This window comes from Talpa occidentalis, unplaced genomic scaffold, assembly GCF_014898055.3.
Source record: "Talpa occidentalis isolate TD23 unplaced genomic scaffold, MPIMG_talOcc4v2.1 talOcc4.9, whole genome shotgun sequence".
Classification (NCBI taxonomy): Eukaryota; Metazoa; Chordata; class Mammalia; order Eulipotyphla; family Talpidae; genus Talpa; species Talpa occidentalis.
In genome coordinates this window covers 95,438,000-95,456,185 of record NW_023605305.1, presented here as the reverse complement: position 1 = coordinate 95,456,185, position 18,186 = coordinate 95,438,000, and the positions used below count along the sequence as shown (strand labels likewise).

At 39.1% G+C, this 18,186-nt stretch overlaps 2 protein-coding genes across 3 annotated transcripts in view; one reads left to right on the top strand and one right to left on the bottom strand.

Annotated features, from left to right (window-relative positions):
* The window catches only part of BCAR3 (BCAR3 adaptor protein, NSP family member), a 106,567-nt gene extending 99,424 nt beyond the window's left edge, over window positions 1-7,143 (top strand). The window contains exons 9-12 of the mRNA XM_037500291.2: window positions 1,738-1,909; window positions 4,006-4,117; window positions 4,268-4,480; window positions 6,535-7,143. Of these exons, the coding sequence (XP_037356188.1) occupies window positions 1,738-1,909; window positions 4,006-4,117; window positions 4,268-4,480; window positions 6,535-6,698 (661 nt within the window). The 3' untranslated portion in view covers window positions 6,699-7,143. The remainder of the gene's footprint in view (window positions 1-1,737; window positions 1,910-4,005; window positions 4,118-4,267; window positions 4,481-6,534) is intronic.
* A 6,669-nt stretch (window positions 7,144-13,812) lies between these two features.
* FNBP1L (formin binding protein 1 like) overlaps window positions 13,813-18,186 on the bottom strand; it is an 88,553-nt gene continuing 84,179 nt past the window's right edge. Inside the window, exons 14-15 of one of the 2 annotated variants that reach the window (XM_037501074.1) lie at window positions 17,380-17,538; window positions 13,813-16,096 (exon numbers count right to left, since the gene is read on the bottom strand). In XM_037501074.1, coding sequence (XP_037356971.1) covers window positions 16,089-16,096; window positions 17,380-17,538 — 167 coding nt within the window. In that variant the 3' untranslated portion in view covers window positions 13,813-16,088. Of the gene's footprint in view, window positions 17,539-18,186 lie in introns of both variants that reach the window. The other variant, XM_037501073.2, reaches the window with a different exon arrangement.

The window sequence follows — 18,186 nt, the reverse complement described above, 5'->3', positions numbered from 1 at the left end:
GACGTCATCTTGCATTTGAGAATCAAGTGCAAAAACCACCCTTTATTTGTAACTCCCTGCCTCGCCCATCCCGGGCCTGAGTGGTAATGTCCTTCTGCATGACACTTAGCGCCCCTGCGGCAGACCTTCCAACGCGGAGTTGCATACACACGTTTCAGGCAAATGCTGGTTGAAATAATGGAAACCACTAACCCAGTTGACGGTTGCTCTACATCAGGTCTCACAGAAGTAGAGGACTTGTCTTTTATTGAGGGCCTTTAAAACATAGGAAGACGACACTGAATGAAGGACTGATCGAAGACCACGTAAGAGGTTAGTTTACTGTTAAAGAGACACCTGAAATGTTTGAGCCATAACACTATTCAATAAATACAGCAGATAATATAACATTTTAGTCTGTTAGAATCCATTAACGCCAAAAAAATAGTTAACAGGTAAATAGAGAAGAAAAAGAAAACAGGTAAATAGATTAAAACGTAGAGGGAGAGATGGCACACACCGGCAGGTGTAGAGCTGCTATAGGCCAGGGGCCGGCCAGGCACTTAATTTTTGTACTGCTAGATAGTGCGTAGTCCTTGTTGCAACCCTTGTTCCCATTTTACAGATGAAGAAATGGAGGTGCAAGCAGGTAACAGTGAGTAAGCTCCATAAATATGTATGTACAAACCATCTTAGACAGCAGAGCTCACCAGTGTAAAGAACATCAGAGAATGTGGTAATGCTGGGCACTGCCTCCCTTGGCTCATGGAGAGAGAGACCAACACGCATGGGCAGGAGAGAAGCGTGGCTGTGGAGCAACATCCTTAAGCTGTGACCTTTTAGGAGGTGGCCCCAGAGGCATGTTGTATTTTAATAACCACGGCTATGAATCGAAGTTTCACCACCACTTAGACTGAAAAAAATGTAACTCAGGCAGTTCTAGCCCAAGTCTGGCACCTCCCTGGTCCTGATGTACCGAAGGAACGAGAAGGCTTGCCGCCTGCGCCGCCGGCCACCACCGAGACTGCCGGGGCGACCCCGTTGACATCAGTCCCATTGTGGAGAGAAAAGATCTCTGCTTCCTGTCTGGGGCTGTGAGGCTGACCGTGTAGTTCAGGAGGAGAAAAAGGAGGATTGTTGGCAGATAGAAGTTTGCGATTTTATTAGGGTCTGGCCTTACAGGAAGTCCCGCCCAGTCAGCTATTCATTCTTTGTCGGCGTCTCATTTACTTTCTGGCCTCTGGAGAGTGGGCTCTCCGTGCTTAGCCTCTCATTCCTTCCCTTTGTTTGAACAGCCGTGTCGTCTTCCTGGAGCAAGCATGTGGTCTCATTTTCCTGTTCCTTGCGTTCCCCAGCCCCAGGGGCTCTCTGGAGGTGGCCTGGGGTTTCTCAGTGTGCATGCGTTGGAGGGCCCTGGTGTTCTTGGACCCCTCCACGTAGAAGGTGTAAGGAGCCACAGGCACTGAGTAGCCTCACCCAGGAAGGCCCTTTGTGCCCCCGTGTCCAGGACTATATGGCCCTTTTCTGGGACATCTGGCTTTGATTCTGTGCACTTGCCCCTCTGAGGTCTCCCCTAGGCCCTCTGCACTCAGTCTAGGTGCGGGTGGTCTCTGCTGAAATAAGTGATGAAACTGAGCTGCCAGCAGGTTGCAGGGCAACAGCAAGTGGTATGAACACAGTCTTTTCCTGGCCAATTTGGTTTCGGGTCCTCCTTGTCAGGTTGGCTCTTGATCTGACCACTGCTGTCCTTCCCTGCAGACACCACACAATGGCCATCGGCATTGCAGTGGACATTCTGGGCTGCACGGGCACCTTGGAGGAGCGAGCAGCCACCCTCAATAGAATCATCCAGGTGGCGGTGGAACTGAAAGACTCCATGGGGGACCTCTATGCCTTCTCAGCCATCATGAAGGCTCTGGAGATGCCACAGGTAAATTGTCTCGCTTTGAGCAGCCTTGTGTGTACTTCGTGCTCTGCACAGTGGTTTGTCAGCCTGTGCTACCAAATCAGACTTAGGCAAGCTTGAACAGGAAGATGACTCTTAGTGAAAGCTGCTTTGATTAGGAGGCAACCAAAAGCAGTGTCCTAAGTACTTGGGCTGTTTTTAAAAACAGTGCATAATTAGTGATAGCCCACACTTTCTCTTTGATGTACAATAAGAAAAACCAGTTGGGCTGATAGTTCTCGCGAAAGCGAGGCTGCTTCTAGCCCGGTCACAGGGCTCATGAGAGGCTGGAGTTATGAGTGGGACACTGAGGCGTTTGGGGAGCTTATATCTGAGAGTTCCTAGACTAGTTTATCTCGGGGTATACGCCCCAAGTCACCACATTCCTGTTAAAAAATTTGGAATCTTGGCCCATCTGCCATTCATTTCCAGAATTGGCACTTTATGAGTTTATCTGCTTTGATGGGCTGTTTTTAGGATGATTATCCAACCTGAGAATCTGTATGTGAAATTAGAGCAAAGTTGTCTTTGTGCGCAGCCTGCTTTCCTGCTTCTGTTTCGTAGCCCTCAGTGCTTGGAGGGCTTAGAGTAGGAAGTTACAAACCTGCAAGCCAAATCTGCCAGGGTCACATCAAAGCCACTGGTCATTTGGCCTCTGAAATCCTGGTGCTCACTGACACCCCATTACTGCTGAAGAGGGACACAGCAAATCAGCATATTAGGGACGTCATTTCCCTGTGTCACAGCAAGGTCACCTTAAAAATACGAAGGGCAACCATTGCCTTCACCAGAAAGAACTTTTTTTTTTTTTTTCAGGGCAGGGGGAGGAAACAATTATAATCCTGGGGCTTTCAAAATTCTTCAGGTGCAGTGGAATCTTGTAAAGTACTTGATGATATACTGATGTCTATAACAACAGGGATTATAATTTTTCATTCAGGTTTCAAATTTGCATATTTAGTTCCACTTATCAAAACGCTATTGAGAGGTAAACCAATAGGCTCCACTGCGTGTATGGCCCCTTGCCCAAAGCTTCCACAGGCAACTAGAAAAGGGGCTGTCTTGTGGGATCATGTGGTTCTGACTAGAGTCACATTTCCATGTCATCATCCAAACCTGCCCTGTACCTCAGTCACAGACGCTGCATTTTCTTCTCAGCTGCTAGTGTCGAGAACATCCAGAAAACAGGTGTAGAGACAAGGGCTTTTTTCCAAAAGATGGCCCTTCAGGAAGGGGGGACTGAGAAGTGAGAACATGGTGAGTGAGCAGAAGACGACCAACCCCACATCGTTTTCTGCTCAGCAAATCTGCTGCTGCCACTCTCCTGACTACATAGGGAGCGCGTCCTCTCTTACAGGCAAGGAAAGGAGTCTCAACTCTGCCCCTTACAAGCTGTGAAACCTTGGGCAATTTGTTTTATCTGTAAAACAAGGCCAGAACACCTGCTTTGCAGGGCATCGCATCGGATGCAGTCATGGCCCTCATCCCCTAAACATTAGGGCCCTTCCTTGTTCCTTGTAGAAAACATCACATACTTGGACTTGTTGGTTCTAAATAGGAGCATTTCCCTTAGGGTAGAGGAGCGGCATCTGCTGGTGTTACTCAGCTGTCCCAGAATGAATGAGTGGTGGCATCACACGGCCTGGGTAATCGTCTCAGCCTCGCGCACTTAAGACAGTTGGCAACACCTATCAAAATGTAAAATACATGTAACTCCAGTCCAGTAGTTCCACTCAAGGAAATTTATCCTCCAGATAGTTTCACACATGTACGTTTGAAAAAATCTTTGAGGAAAATGTTTAAAATTCTTACATATATACTAAATTTGGGTTTATCTGTATAGTGGATTATGCTGAAACAAAATAAGGTTGTTGTAGGTGTATGTTCATATTGATTTCTAAGCAAGGAACAGAAAAAGATGTATAATATGCACTTATTTTAAAAGGTTGTGAGGGGTTACCATCTTTTCGCTACATTCCTTTCAACTACTTAGAATTGTTTCTTAACCAGGTGCATCTATCACCTATTCCAAACTTACATGTAAGCAGACAGGAAATGTAACAGATACCTTTTTCTTCCAGATCACAAGGTTAGAAAAAACGTGGACTGCTCTGCGGCACCAGTACACTCAGAGCGCCATCCTGTATGAGAAGCAGCTGAAGCCCTTCAGCAAACTGCTGCATGAGGGCAAAGGTGAGGGCTGTGGGCACACTGGGGAAGGGAGGAGGGGTTGTTGGCCATCGGAGCTGTCATTGCATGACAGCACCACTCATAACAGGCCTTGGGCTACTAGTCCGCTCATTCCAGGCATAATTTTGGAAGAACTTTACCCCTTACTTTCAGAGTCCACCTGTGTTCCCCCAAACAATATATCGGTTCCGCTGCTGATGCCACTTGTGACATTATTGGAGCGCCAGGCTGTCACTCTTGAAGGAACGGACATGTGGGAAAAAAACGAGGAAAGCTGTGAGATTACGCTGAACCACCTGACCACAGCCCGCCGCATGGCAGAGGCTGCAGACAGCTACCAGAGGAACGCCGAGAGGATCCTGGAAGGTAAAAGCAGCTTTTCTCAGCTGGTCCTCACCTCCCTTACATTCCCTTCCCATAAACCATATACAAACCATGTATATTAGTGGGCAAGAACATCCAGCTGGGAAAGGCCAGTCTCCTCAGGAGAGCCACATGCAAACGAATGGAGCTTGATCACTCTCTTACACCACATACAAAAATTAACTTCAAATGGATTAAAGAGAGAAAACGAAACCACGAAACTCCTAGAAGAAAATACAGTAGACTCCTTGACACTTATCATGGTGATTTTTTTATCTGACCCCAAATATAACAAAAGCAAAAACCAGTAGGACCACATCAAACAAAAAAGCTCTGCAAAGCAAACACATTAACAAAGTGAAAGTGCAGCCTATTGAACAGGAGAAAATACTTGGCAAACCATGTATTTGATATGAGACTAATATCCAAAGAACTCAATAGCAGAAAAGCAATCCAATTAAAAACTGGATTACCACAATAAAAATTTTTAAAAAAGGAAAAGGATTGAAAATCTGAATAGACGTTTTTCAAAAAATGACATGCAAATGGCAAACAGGCACGTGAAAAGATGATCATCACTAGTCAGGGACATGCAAATCCAAAACCACAGTAACTATTTCACACCTATTAGAATAGCTATTATCAAAAAGACAAAAATGAGTATCGGTGAGGATACAGAGCACAGGAAATCTTTGTGCACACTTGGTGAGAATGTAAAATGGTATGATGAAATTGGTGTAAAAAATTGAAAATTAGAACTACCCTGTGATTCTACTCCTGGATAGTTATCTAAAGAAAATGAAAATGCTAACCTGAAGATGTAGGCACCCCAACAGTTTGCTGCAACATTATCTACAATGGCCAAAATACTGAACCAATTGTAAGTGTCCACCGAGAGATGATTGGTGGCTAGTGCTATATAGACACACACGCACAGTGTGGGATACACTCACAGTAAAAATAGTGAAATCTTGCCATTTGACAATATAGGTGGACCTGAGTATGTTATGCTAATATATGGTAAGTTGGACAAGTACGGTATGATTTTACTTACCTGTGGAATCAAACGAACAAAACTCAAATACAGGAATAGTCATTGCCGGAAGGTAGGGGATTAGAAGATACAAAGTTATACAATAAATCAATCTCCGGTATGTAAGGTACAGTAGATGACTATAGTTAATACTGTGTGCACTGAAATAGCGATGTACACCTGAAACTAATACATAAAATGTCAATTATACCACAATTAAGGAAAAATATTACTAAGTGAGCAGCATGTAGAGGTATATAACAATTTTGGAAAATAGTTTGATGGTTTTGTTAAAAATGTATATTTACCGTATGACCCAGTAATTTCACTTAGAGAAGTGAAAATGTGTTAGTAAAATGAATTATCCATAGAAATTGGCAACAGCCAGAAACTGGAAACAATCTACGTATCACTTGGTGAATGTGAATAAATAAAACGTGGACTGTCCATGTAACTGAATACTACTCAGCAATAAAAATGACATCTTGCTAACACACAATATGGAATATTCTCAAAAACATCATCCTAGTGAAAGAAGCTAGACACAATAAAGTCCACATTGTGTTTCAATTTATCTTATTTCCAGATAAGGCCAAATGATGATAGAGTACATCAGCAGTTGGCTGCTATCAGGGGTAGGACTAGGGAATGACTACAAGGAACTAAGTGAACTAAGTGAACTATTATAAATCAAATTGTGCAGTTAAAGCAGGTGACTCATGACATGTAAATGATAATAAAGCTATGAACAGACACACAAGGTACTTTTGAACACTCATTCCTATAGCCAGCAGCTTATGCATACAAATTTTACTCCAAAATCTGTATTTGAGTTGTTCTTTCTCCAGGGTGCTCAGGCCCTTGGAGGGAAGCCTAACCTTCTTTATGTAAAATAGATCCTATAGTTTTCTTGGAGGAGAAATGTTTTCATCTATGAGAGAAAGTGCAGTTTCATTTTGAATCTTATTTTCAACATTTGGTTTTAGGGAGAATTGAAGTTAACGTTTTGTTTTATTTTCATTAGGTTTTCAACCAGATGAAGAAATGAGTGAAATTTTCAAGACTGAATTTCAAATGCGACTGTTATGGGGCAGCAAAGGTGCACAAGTCAATCAGGCAGAGAGATATGATAAATTCAACCAGATTTTAACTGCCCTCTCACGTAAATTGGAACCTCTTCCTGTATAACAGGCGGAGTTTTGATCACTCTCCAGAGAACCATAGGATATATACTTCAAGCTTCTCCAGTTTCTTTGGGAAAGCTTATCATTTAAAGACATAATAATGTGCAAATACAACAACATACAAGCTTTTAGTATCCACAGGATATTAAACATGGAAGTTGCACACAGCACACTTATTTATAAGTTGTTTAAATTACTACTGATTTTTTAAATGAAAGATAATTTATTAAGTTAACTTGCTAATGCTGATCAGCAAATTTGAGACATCCTAGATATGTTGGTTGCTTTCTAGTAGTGAAGTATTTAACCACTTTAGTTTTTAATTATGTCAGATAAATGTAAATTTCAAGTTTAAAAGCATGAACCATTTCAAAAGGTATCAGTTGTATGATATTCTTTATATTTGAGAAATGTAAATAGTTATATGAAAATATATCTTTTTGTGAAACAAATGCATCCAGACTCTTTAATATTAAACAATTGAATGGAATAGTCATAACTCCACTGTCTGCCTCCCAGCACCCTCTTCCCCAGCCACTATGTCCTCATTGTGAACTAAAATCCATGAGTGGTACGGAAAATTTAAGGTTTCTAATTTAGGAGACAAACTGACTAGTGATACGGGGTGGGGCTGGCTCCAGAAGACCTATGATCAAACTCAAGCTGTGATGCTACTGGAAGTTTGGACTTTGTGATCACGTTAACCTCAGTCTTGTGTGCAGAGTGAGCACCCACGTTATATAGCATGCTTTATGCACCGTTTCACTTATTTCAAAATACCTCTAGGTAAGTATGTGACATGTTTCGGGGTTTTTTAACTGTTGTAGGAAATTTGCAACACAAGACTTTAAAACTTTCATTACTCTGTCACCAATCATCACTTAGCAATTTGCTTTTCTTCCTGTCACTGTCTGCTTAATAAAATGGAAGTAATAGTTTCAGTTCCTGAACTCTATTAACATGGCCTGGAATCATGAGGCCCATTACCATTTTTTAAAAGGAGACTGCCATCACACTGTTTATTTTTTATGTCTCATACAATGCACTCAGAAACCCATCTCACTACACTAAACCCTGAATAGATTTGTAATACAAGCATACCTTTTAATGGTTATTCTTTCACAGAATGAAAGGGACCTCTCCAAGGAACAATACTCACCTTCCCACCTCACTCTCCAAAAAGAACAGCTAATTTAAATCAACTCTTTAAGAGAATTTAAAAGCCTCGGTGGCCCTAGAGGCCAATACTGACATGAGCTCAGTGTCTTGGGAAGCTAAACATGAAATACCTCCATTAAGTAGGGATCCTTAAAGGGTTCCTGATACCAGGCTAGGGAAAACCACTAACCAGCAAAGAGTGGTTACCAGGAAACAGGCCTGTAGTTTCATGATAGCTTTAAGAAGAAATAATTATAATGACAACTCTCTTTGGGGAGGGTTTGACAAAATGTCCTCAAATAAATCTGGAATAAAATTTACTAAGCCCATCTTGAAATTTACTCTCTGAAGGAAAGCATCCAATATTCTCACAAATTTATATATATATATACACACACACACACACACACATATATATATATATATATAAAAAACATACCAAACACAAGCAGAAACACCACCATGAATAAAATTCTGACAAAATATTTAGATGCCCAAAACCTTCAGACACTAGGACGATCATTTTTAATACAATCATACTTTGGTGTGTATGAAGAAAAAACAAATTTGAGTATTAACAATGGCCAGATTTCAACAAAAACCAGGTAGAGATCTTTTAGAAGTATATGAGACTAAAAACTCAATGGGCACTAATAAACAGAAGATTAGATACAACTGAAGTTTTAATTCGCCTGAAGAGATACCTGAAACCAGTATCAGGATACAGCACATACAGGAAAGGAAAAGACAAGAAATTAAGATAAAGGATTGAAAATAGAATGACCCAATGCATCTCATCAGAGCTCCAGAAGGAAAAAGTGGGAAGATATTGACACAAAAGGTCTTAGGTTGGTGAGCAGAACTGGTAAGTTCACAGGTGTATCAAAGTGTCTACTATGTGAGACTTAAACAACAATTAAAATAGCACAAACCTGGAGTAGCTTGTGAGACCACACTCATTCTAGTGGCTCCCTTGCTAGAGTTCTGATGAAATCTTGATTAGCTTTGAGTATATAAAATGTTAAGGGTGAATATTACAAGAAAGAAAAACAGTCAAAATTTCAAACTAGTGGAAGAAAACAAAAATTATAAAGATAGACAGGAGAGTGAATAGATACAAAAAATCAGAGTAATCCAATCTTCTTAATAACCATTATAAATGTGAACAGACGACATGTCAGAGATGGCCAACTAGATAAAACTTTCTACTGTTCAGAAGAAACAGATAAAGCATTAAGACACACACAAAAAATTTAAAACTATAAGAAAGGTCAGGATAATTTCAAGAGGAAACAGGGAGTAATTTGTAAATGGATGTGGATTTTGGGAGTGCTAGCAATGCTTTATTTCCTGACTCAGATGTTGACTTTCTAGTATCTTAAGCTATACCCTTATGTCTCATGCATTTTTCTGAAGGATTACAATGAATATTAAAACATTTAAATATATAACATCTAGGAATATTTCTAACTGAATTTTTCTAACTTGAAGATGTTTTAAAACATTTAAAAGCCTGAAAAACACTAAGGAAAATAAACAGAAGCACCATGTTCTAAATTAAAAAATTCCATCAGAGATTAGTTTTTAAATTGACCTATAATCTCAATTCAATCCCAATAAAAATCCAACATGATTTTTCAAATTAACTTTTGTCAAGTTTTTCCTAAAACTTAACATGGCGAGGAATAGTCTAGACCATTCTAGGAAAACAAGGTGGAGGGGTGTGATGTAGGAATACATTCTACCAGATAGGAAACTTCTTTGTTAAGCTATGGTGATTAAGAAGTTGTCATTAGAAATTTGATATATGACAGAAATAATGCCAATCATTGGGGGAAAGGATGATTTCTTAAATAAAATTTTGAACAACTACTTAAGCAAATGAAAGGGGAGGGGGGGAAATTGTTCACTTCTTATCTTGCACCAGCATAAAATCTAAATGAAGAACCTACATGTGAAAGGAAAACCTACAACACTTTTTAGAAGAAAACAGAGTATCTCTCTTTACTTTGACTTAAAGAATTCCTTAAACTAGACCCAAAAAGGGGTTAAATATGAAAAGTGGATCTACATTAAAATCAGTTTCTAGTCATTAAAAGATAGCATAGACTAGAAAACTGGAAAGAACTGAAAAATGTTATTAGCAACACATAAAACCGACAGGATCAGTGTGGCACACAAACTCCAAGATGGTCCAAGTGTTCTCTGTCACCTGGCATTCATACCCCTGCACACAGGCACCAGGGTTGGTCTGCATCACCAAGTACAGAGTTGACAGTAATGGTTGTCACATCTGAGACTAGGTCATAAAGTGACTGCACTGCCCTCTTGGGAGTTTTCTCTGTTGAATCACTCACTTTGGGAAAGCAAGAAGCCAGGCAGCGAGCAGCCCTATGAAGAGGTCGACATGGCAAAGGACCACATCCTGCCAACAATCGTGAAAGATCTTGGAAGTGGACTCTCCAGCCCCAGCCAAGCCTTGAGAGGACTGCAACCCTAGCCGATACCTAAGCTGCAAATTCCTGAGAAAAGGAGCCACAGTAACCAGCTGTGTTACACAACAAGAAGAAACTAACACAACTTTTCCAAAGACAACCAACCAAAGTAAAAATGGGCAAAAGAGTCTTTTCACAGAAATGGAACCAAACAGTAAACATGAAAAGATACTCAACTTCAATAATCAGGGAAAAGCAAATTAAGATTACAATGAAATGTTACTGTACATCTGTTGAATTGATAAAAGTTAAAATGTTTGCCTCATAAGTGTTGAGCCTAAAAGTACAAAAATGCTAGTCACTTAGGAAAATGTGGCATAACTAAAGGTTGAAGTAATCCACAGCCTGACAATCCTACTCCCAGGTACAGTCCTTAGAGAAGCTCTTCTAGCAGTAAACATGCACACAAATATGCACAGCAGCACTGTTTATACTAGCCAAGTTCAGAAAATAGCTCAATGCCCATCAAGAGGCAAGTGGATAAATTATATACACTTAAATAATGGAATGCTATACACACTAAAATGAACTATGCACGAATAAATCAATCTTAGAACAATGTTGAGTGAAAAAGCAAGTCTCAGATGATACCATGCATTTCAGACATTTAACAAATGGGATGCTACTATATAAATCATCTACAAACGAGTAAATTACTATATAAATCAATGCAAAAAAAAAGTTGAATCATCATATATTTAATCCCTTTTATTGTTTAAACAAGCCATGTAATAAAACTTTATGAATGCTTTAACTAAACAGAACTGCACTAATCATTCCCAAATCATTTGTTTAAACGAACCGCTGACCACTGGTTGAATTTTTTATTTGACATGGCTGTCACCAGCTGAAGATCCTGCCCATGATTTGACACAGAGCTGCAAACCCTTACAATGACTTCCTTCATTCAATTAATAGTCATTAATTTACTAAAGCACTGTCTAGCACCTCAAGAAAATACAGCTAATCCCCATCTTACCTCAGGACTGTACCATCTGGGTGCTGGCTATAGATAAAGAGCCAGTGGTAGGCGATCCCATCTAGAGAGAAGTGGAGGGAAATGGGCATGGATTGATAACTTGGCTGCCAAAACTGGGAGCCTGCATTTCATGTTTATCTTATTCCACATCCAATGTGTCCTCCACGTTGGCCAACCAGGAAACCACCACTGATTGGTTGGGTGCCAGGTATGATAGAGAACAAAGGCAGAAGGGGAAAACAGGGAGGCGCACACATACTGCACAAGTCTCCCAGGGCTTCTGCATGTGAGGGTAAAGGTGAATTTGTGGAGGTGGAGAGGACAGACAAAAGTGATACGCCTGCTTGACGACCAGCTGTGTGAAAGGGGATTGGGGGGTGGGGGGGAAGGGGAGACTGAGCAAGAGTTGTGCTATTACTTTCAGGAGAACACACTCCTCTGGATAGTCAACAGTCCTGGATAGTCCCTCTCCTCACACCTATTCAGTGCAAACCATGTCATCCTCCACCAAGGCTGAGTTGTCAAATAAAACAAAACTTAAAAAGAAGCCAGCCACCTCAAAGAACTATATTCCCAAACACCCGTGTCTCCCCATATACTCCCTTCCAGTCTTCCCCAGCTGCTACCAGAGCTTAGTTGTGTCTTCTCCCTTTACGTAGGATGAGGCACTTCTCTGGAGGATGAACAGAGGAAGTCTTCCCCAGCTTGGTCCAGATCCCTCTCCCACCCAAAGGCTTATGAAACCACTGAAGATTCCAATACCTGAAATAATAGTAAATATATAGTTAGCCTACTTCAGTTTTGTCCCCAGTGCACAAACCAGAAATGTCTGAGTGTCAAGTGTGGTTTCTGAGAAAACCACATATAGCGGACTTAAATGATTCACGAGTTTTACTGATTTTCTAAGTTACTGTTCACCAACCAGCATGGAAATATTTCAACAATTAGCACTCACTATGATGACATCAGTGCGTAAAAGCTGAGTTACCAGTCCTGCTCATACAGAGTCTAACACTATTACAGAGCTCAAGAACAAGAGGGGCTAATCAGGTGTAGGAAAAAATACCCACTTGGTACAGCTAAGAGAAATAACTATACATAAAATTCAACATAAGGGAAGGAGAGGGAGCTGGTAATTTTCTATTCCTTAAGTTGAGTATATATTTATATTTATTATGGTTCATCACTTATTGTCCACAAGAAATGTTCCTAGGGTTGAAATTCTCGATTAACCCAATCAGTTTATTGCAAGCTCCCATTCTTTTTAAGCAATGCTATCACCATCTTACAAAACAAAGTTAAGATTTCTTGTCAAATACTGAAATCATGCTAAAATGAAGACCATTACATCTATAGTATTCTCCATTTGATCTAAATGTAAGAATAAGGCTATATTTGATGTGACTTAATAGGACCTAGATCAGTGGCTCATTATTTTCTCTTCTAAATATTGATAAAATTAGCTACCTTTTATATCATATAAATGATATAAAAGTAAATTCTCAGAATTTACGCTCCACAATTTACGTTTTCCCACTTTTGGCATCTCTTGTATTTTCTGTAGTTTCTGAGATTACTAACCGTGGCCATACTCAGGAATGTAGTAGATCCTAGCATGAGCTCAGTGAAAGAGATTTGGTATGATTTTAGCATATTTTCACCCAAACTAATACCTTCTTCACAAAGAAAAACTATCCTTTTCGACAAGTTTTTAGATCCTTTTGTTATTTTATTAAGTATGTTATCTTTCCCTAACAAGGAGGATTAGACTTCCCTGATCTTAGTTCAGATAGTTAAAGCCCTTTTCATTGTGTTGAGTTTTTTGTTGACACAGTTTTCCTGCTATTTTGTTTTGTGTGTGTGTCTACTTCCAAGCTTGGCATGGAGGTCTAAATGTTCATCTGAACAACTGTAACCCCTCATTGTTCAGGATCAGTCCTGAGTTTTAGTCTCTTTTCAGGTTTCTAAAAATTACTAGTCATAGTTTCATACTTGCCTTTTTAAAAGTAAATCTTTTGGAACAAAGAATTCCTAAAAAGATGTAATTCTGGCAAACGTTCTCCTTCTATGCTTTGAAATGCCGGACAGACACAGGTGCTCTGACCATCAGGAAGTAAAGGAACATAGAAGCAAAGGAAATGCTGGCTAGCATGGAGATTATCGGGCTACTGATAAGAGAGTAATTCTTATGGGTGATATAAAAGCAAAATCTGTACAACTAATGTAGAACAAGATTTAAAAAAATCAAATTATTAATCTCAATTTAAATTCACTATAAAGGTTTTTTTCCTTTAAAAACAGAGAAATGAAAATTAGTATACAATTTCCAAAATTGCTTTGCAAAAAAGGTTATCCAACACACATGCTTTCACTCATGAAACTACTCTGTCATCTACTTTGCATTATCTGAAATTGAACACATTCAAGAACAAAATCACCGTATCTCTTTAGTTCACACAGCAGTAAGAGATCACACACTATACACCTTAACTGACCATGAAAAGACTATTTTATTCCATGAAAATATTCTCAACAGAGAACACTATCTTAAACAAAGCATTTACCATTAAGAAATCAAATGTGCACAAAGAGTAAAAATTACTGAAAAATTAAAGATTTCTTTTGGACAATTCACATGTTCAAAATTTAAGAATGATTTAAACTGTGCAAGTACAAATGTCTTTCCTATTGTAATAACCCATATACAGGTTGCACTATTCCACATGAAGGAACTTGCCTCCTACGGAAGCAAATCCTGCTTTTAGAAAAACAAACAGTAGCTTGAAAAGAACAGTTAGTCCTTACAAGAAAGCCTTAAACTTTGCCCTCTGTGTCTGTGGCTGTTAGCCAAAAAAACAGAAGCACTTCAGGTTTTGTACAGAAGACAAACACAGCCAGATGACATTTCCTCCTCATTGCTAACCTTTAAAATAAAAATAGCACTAGATTTTAAAACTACTTTATGTAGTCTGTCAGTACTGAATAATGTCACATTATATAAATAACCCTGTAACGAGATTCAAAACCTAAACTTTACAGTTTACTAGCCTCAAAGGCAACACACTACATATCAGCTGTGTAACAGGGGCATACTCGATCTTATGAAGGCATTAACTTTCACACAATTGTCATTCAGCTTTAGTATAAATGGTAGCATGATTCAAATAACACTGGGAAAAATTTAGTCAAGCGGTCACACGGCAGCTAAAATATTGCTTAAAATCCAATAATACACAGACCACTTCACATTCTCTTTCTCCTCTCAAAACAGTAAAGAACCAAATTAGTGAAGATTCCATGGTACAAATTCCCCCCACCCCCCACCCATCTCTCCCTATTAAACACCACTAAGAAATTAGTTAAGATACAAGTCATTAACAGAATCACAAATGTGAGGCAGGACATGAGCAATAGGGGCACTAAGGACAATTATATTTACAAGTATAAACATACAGAAATTTCCATTTTACAAGTAAAAGTGCACGAAGATCATTACAAAGTTTCACTAAATTTTAACTGGTTCAAACAAAAGCATTACTTGGAAACAGACTACTATTGTAATAATCAAATGAGAACATGGTAACCCCAAATTAGAAGACAATGGCGGGGGTGGGGGGGAAGAGAGAGGGTCCATAAAATTTCCCATAAAAACACGAAGTAAAATGAACTCAGACATGTCTTTATAGTTTGATGCATAAATTTGAAGATGCACCATCATACATGGTAGAGCTCTAAAAGCCACCTACCGAGGCTACATCGGCAGCTGCAGCAGCACTGCCAAGTTAAAGGAGGTCGCACTGAGCTGACACATAAAGCCCTTTGTGGGATACTGTAGTGGTAGTGTTGGCAATCAACAGATTTAGGCACTCTAGTTTAAGGCAGCATTTGAATGGAAGCAGCTGACTTTTGACAACAGTCCTTTGTCTTGAGGTGGTGAGTATCTTCTGTGTTTATTATGCCAGGATTTCAGTGCTGACTATAGATTCTTCCCAGACTGAGGTGCTGAAGATGTATCACATTTCAAAGAGTTCTTTCAACTGGGCTGTAGACTAGAGCAGAGGTGTTTTCTTTTTCTTATCATAAATACTTCAAGTTCACAAACTACTTCTTCATAATGCCAAAACTGGAATGTTTTGTAGTGGGGAAGTTATAGCAGCATACATGAATACTAGGATGGAAACATTAGTGCTGAAAATGTTTGACAAAGTAATCTGCACTACAAATGTAAAACAAAACAAAGGCTTTGACAGGAACAAGGGATTATAAAGACATGCCTGAAAAATCTAGCCCAATCATTCTACACATGCAACAGGATGTTAAGCAAGCACAGAGGTGGCGCAGGCAGACACTGACAAATGGTAATGGTAAGGATTCTAACACACAATGGGTCTAAAAGCCAATTAAAACAGAGCTGAGATGGAGACAGTTCTGTTCAGACCATCAAATGTAAAACAAATTTAATGACAGCTCTGCATTCTTTCTGATTCGGACATCAGTAAATGGAAAAAGGGTTAGCCACTGTTGGCTTTTTTTCCTTCATGTGAATAAATGTGAATGAGAAAATTAAGGATTTGTATTATGATTTTTTTAAAACAATGTATGGAAATGCTAATGAAGTTAGTAAAAAAATAATCATGTCTGCATGCACTCATGCAACTTGCTTCTCTCACTCTGTTTGAGCCTGACAACTCTATACCCTCCCCCTAAAAGCAGCTGCATGTAACCTCCTTCAACATCTTGCCCATTTCCTCAGAAACCCTCTTCAGGAACCTGTAGTCCAGGAGGAAAAAGAAAAGAACAATTACTGAAGACCTTTGGTAACACCAAAAGTGGTGTTCAGTTTAAAGTGTCCATCCCAAGTCTCTAAAATCATTTTTTACTGTTAGTCATTGAAAATACCAGAAAAACTTGGAACAACAGCAAAATTAGAGGCCAGTCTCTTAATTGCTTTCTCACTTTCCCATACAACTGGCACTGCACAATTATTGATTGTATATATTTCCAACAAATGCTCATTAAAATTAACTGGAAAGAATGCTTTCCTGATAATTGGTTATTCAGTAAAAATGAGGACGTACCCTAAGTGGTAGTAGATATATGTTCCTCCTGCCCAGTCAATCACAGAAGTCGATTTTTTTTCTGCTCAAAGTAAAATCTGCCAGTACTTTTCCTACATTCTAGATTTCTCTTAGTTTATTTAGAATCTACTTCCTATGTACAAATGCTAAATAGCGGCTGAAGTATTATTTCCCAAAAGATTTTCAAGATAAAAACAAAGGCATTAATTTGGAAAGAAGCTTATATGCTATTGAAAATCACTATCCTAAAAATACTTTCTGGTCTCATAAAAAAGGTGCCTTACTCACATAAAAACTAGACTAGGTTGATTTTGCAGAACTCTTGACTAATCTACCACTTATACAGATTATTTATGTACTAGGCACTTGTCTTCTTCCTTTAAGAAACCAAAGTTAAGTATAGGGAGGAAGATGAAACGATTATTTTCTTATTTTTTCCAATTAGCCAACTATTACTTTCCTTCCTGGAAATTGCAGCTACTACTAAAACTCCTACACCAAACTGCTCTTTGGGGAGCCAGCTTCCTACAGCATTTCAGAGCAGTTTTACTTATTTGAATTCACTATAATCACTATTTTTTGAAGCAAAATGGTTGTGGTGGGGGATGCAGCAAGAGGCAGGGAATTTATCTATGGATTTCTGCCCAATAGATCAAATTCTATGACTTATAAGGCAGAAAAACACAAATTTGTCACACAGACTTAAGCAAGGACATAGAGCAAAAGGCATCAATTAAGCTTCACACCAACATCACTCAAAATGGTAAAGCATCAAGACAACAGTTTCTTGTGGTACTACTCACATCTCTAAGATCAAGCCTACACTCAGCTCACATAGTGAACAATAAATCTTGGGTGCTCTTTAAGTTTTCTTATGTTTCTCTACCCGTTGAATGTGTTTTAATTGTAAGTTATCATTCCTATTTCATACAAGTCACAAAGTTGCCTGGTTAGTTTAGATGTAAGTTACTGCACCTTTACTGTTTTTCTCTAGAGTTACATCTATGTATGACGTGGGAACGTAGCCTTCTTCACCATTCTGTCTCCGAGCTCTTGTCCACCCATCACCTTTGTCCTCCTCAATAATGTATAGAACTTCACCTTCCTTCATTGCCAGAGTGCCTTCATTATGTCCTAGATGAGAGTTTTCATAGCATAAGAATAATTTAAGCTTATCAGTAATTTCAAATAAAAGTTACAAATACAACACACAAAATAACATGCAAGCCTATTAGATTTCCATGTACCTAAGAACTATGAGCTCACGGACTCTTTATGTTGCTTTGTGGTTTACCCAGCTCTTTCATATACATTATCTTATTTGAGCTGGACAATAACCTGGTGAGGCTGGCCTCAATATCACCTTCATGTAACAGATGAAGGATCTGAGCCACAATGACATTATATGATTTGACAGGGTACTCCCATTTCATTATTCTAGCTCTTTTTCTAAATTTAAGTGGTGATGCTATCTAAAAAATTTATGGATCAGGAAAACAGTAACTGTGCAAGGGTGGGAAGAAAGAAAATAGCTTAAAGAGAGAACAGCAAGAAAAATACAAATTCAACTCTGGCAGAAGGAGAATGGTCACAGCCACAAAGCATAAACTTCCTTCAAAATCTGAGGGCTCCCTTACCTCCCCATCCCCAAAATTGTTAGCAGTAACAATTTTCACAAATGCATCTTCATTTAGCATATGTTAAATTCCTCCCTAACTCTCCAGATTCCATTATACCAAGATCCTATTTAATGGATTTTTTCAGAATGAGGAATAAATAAAA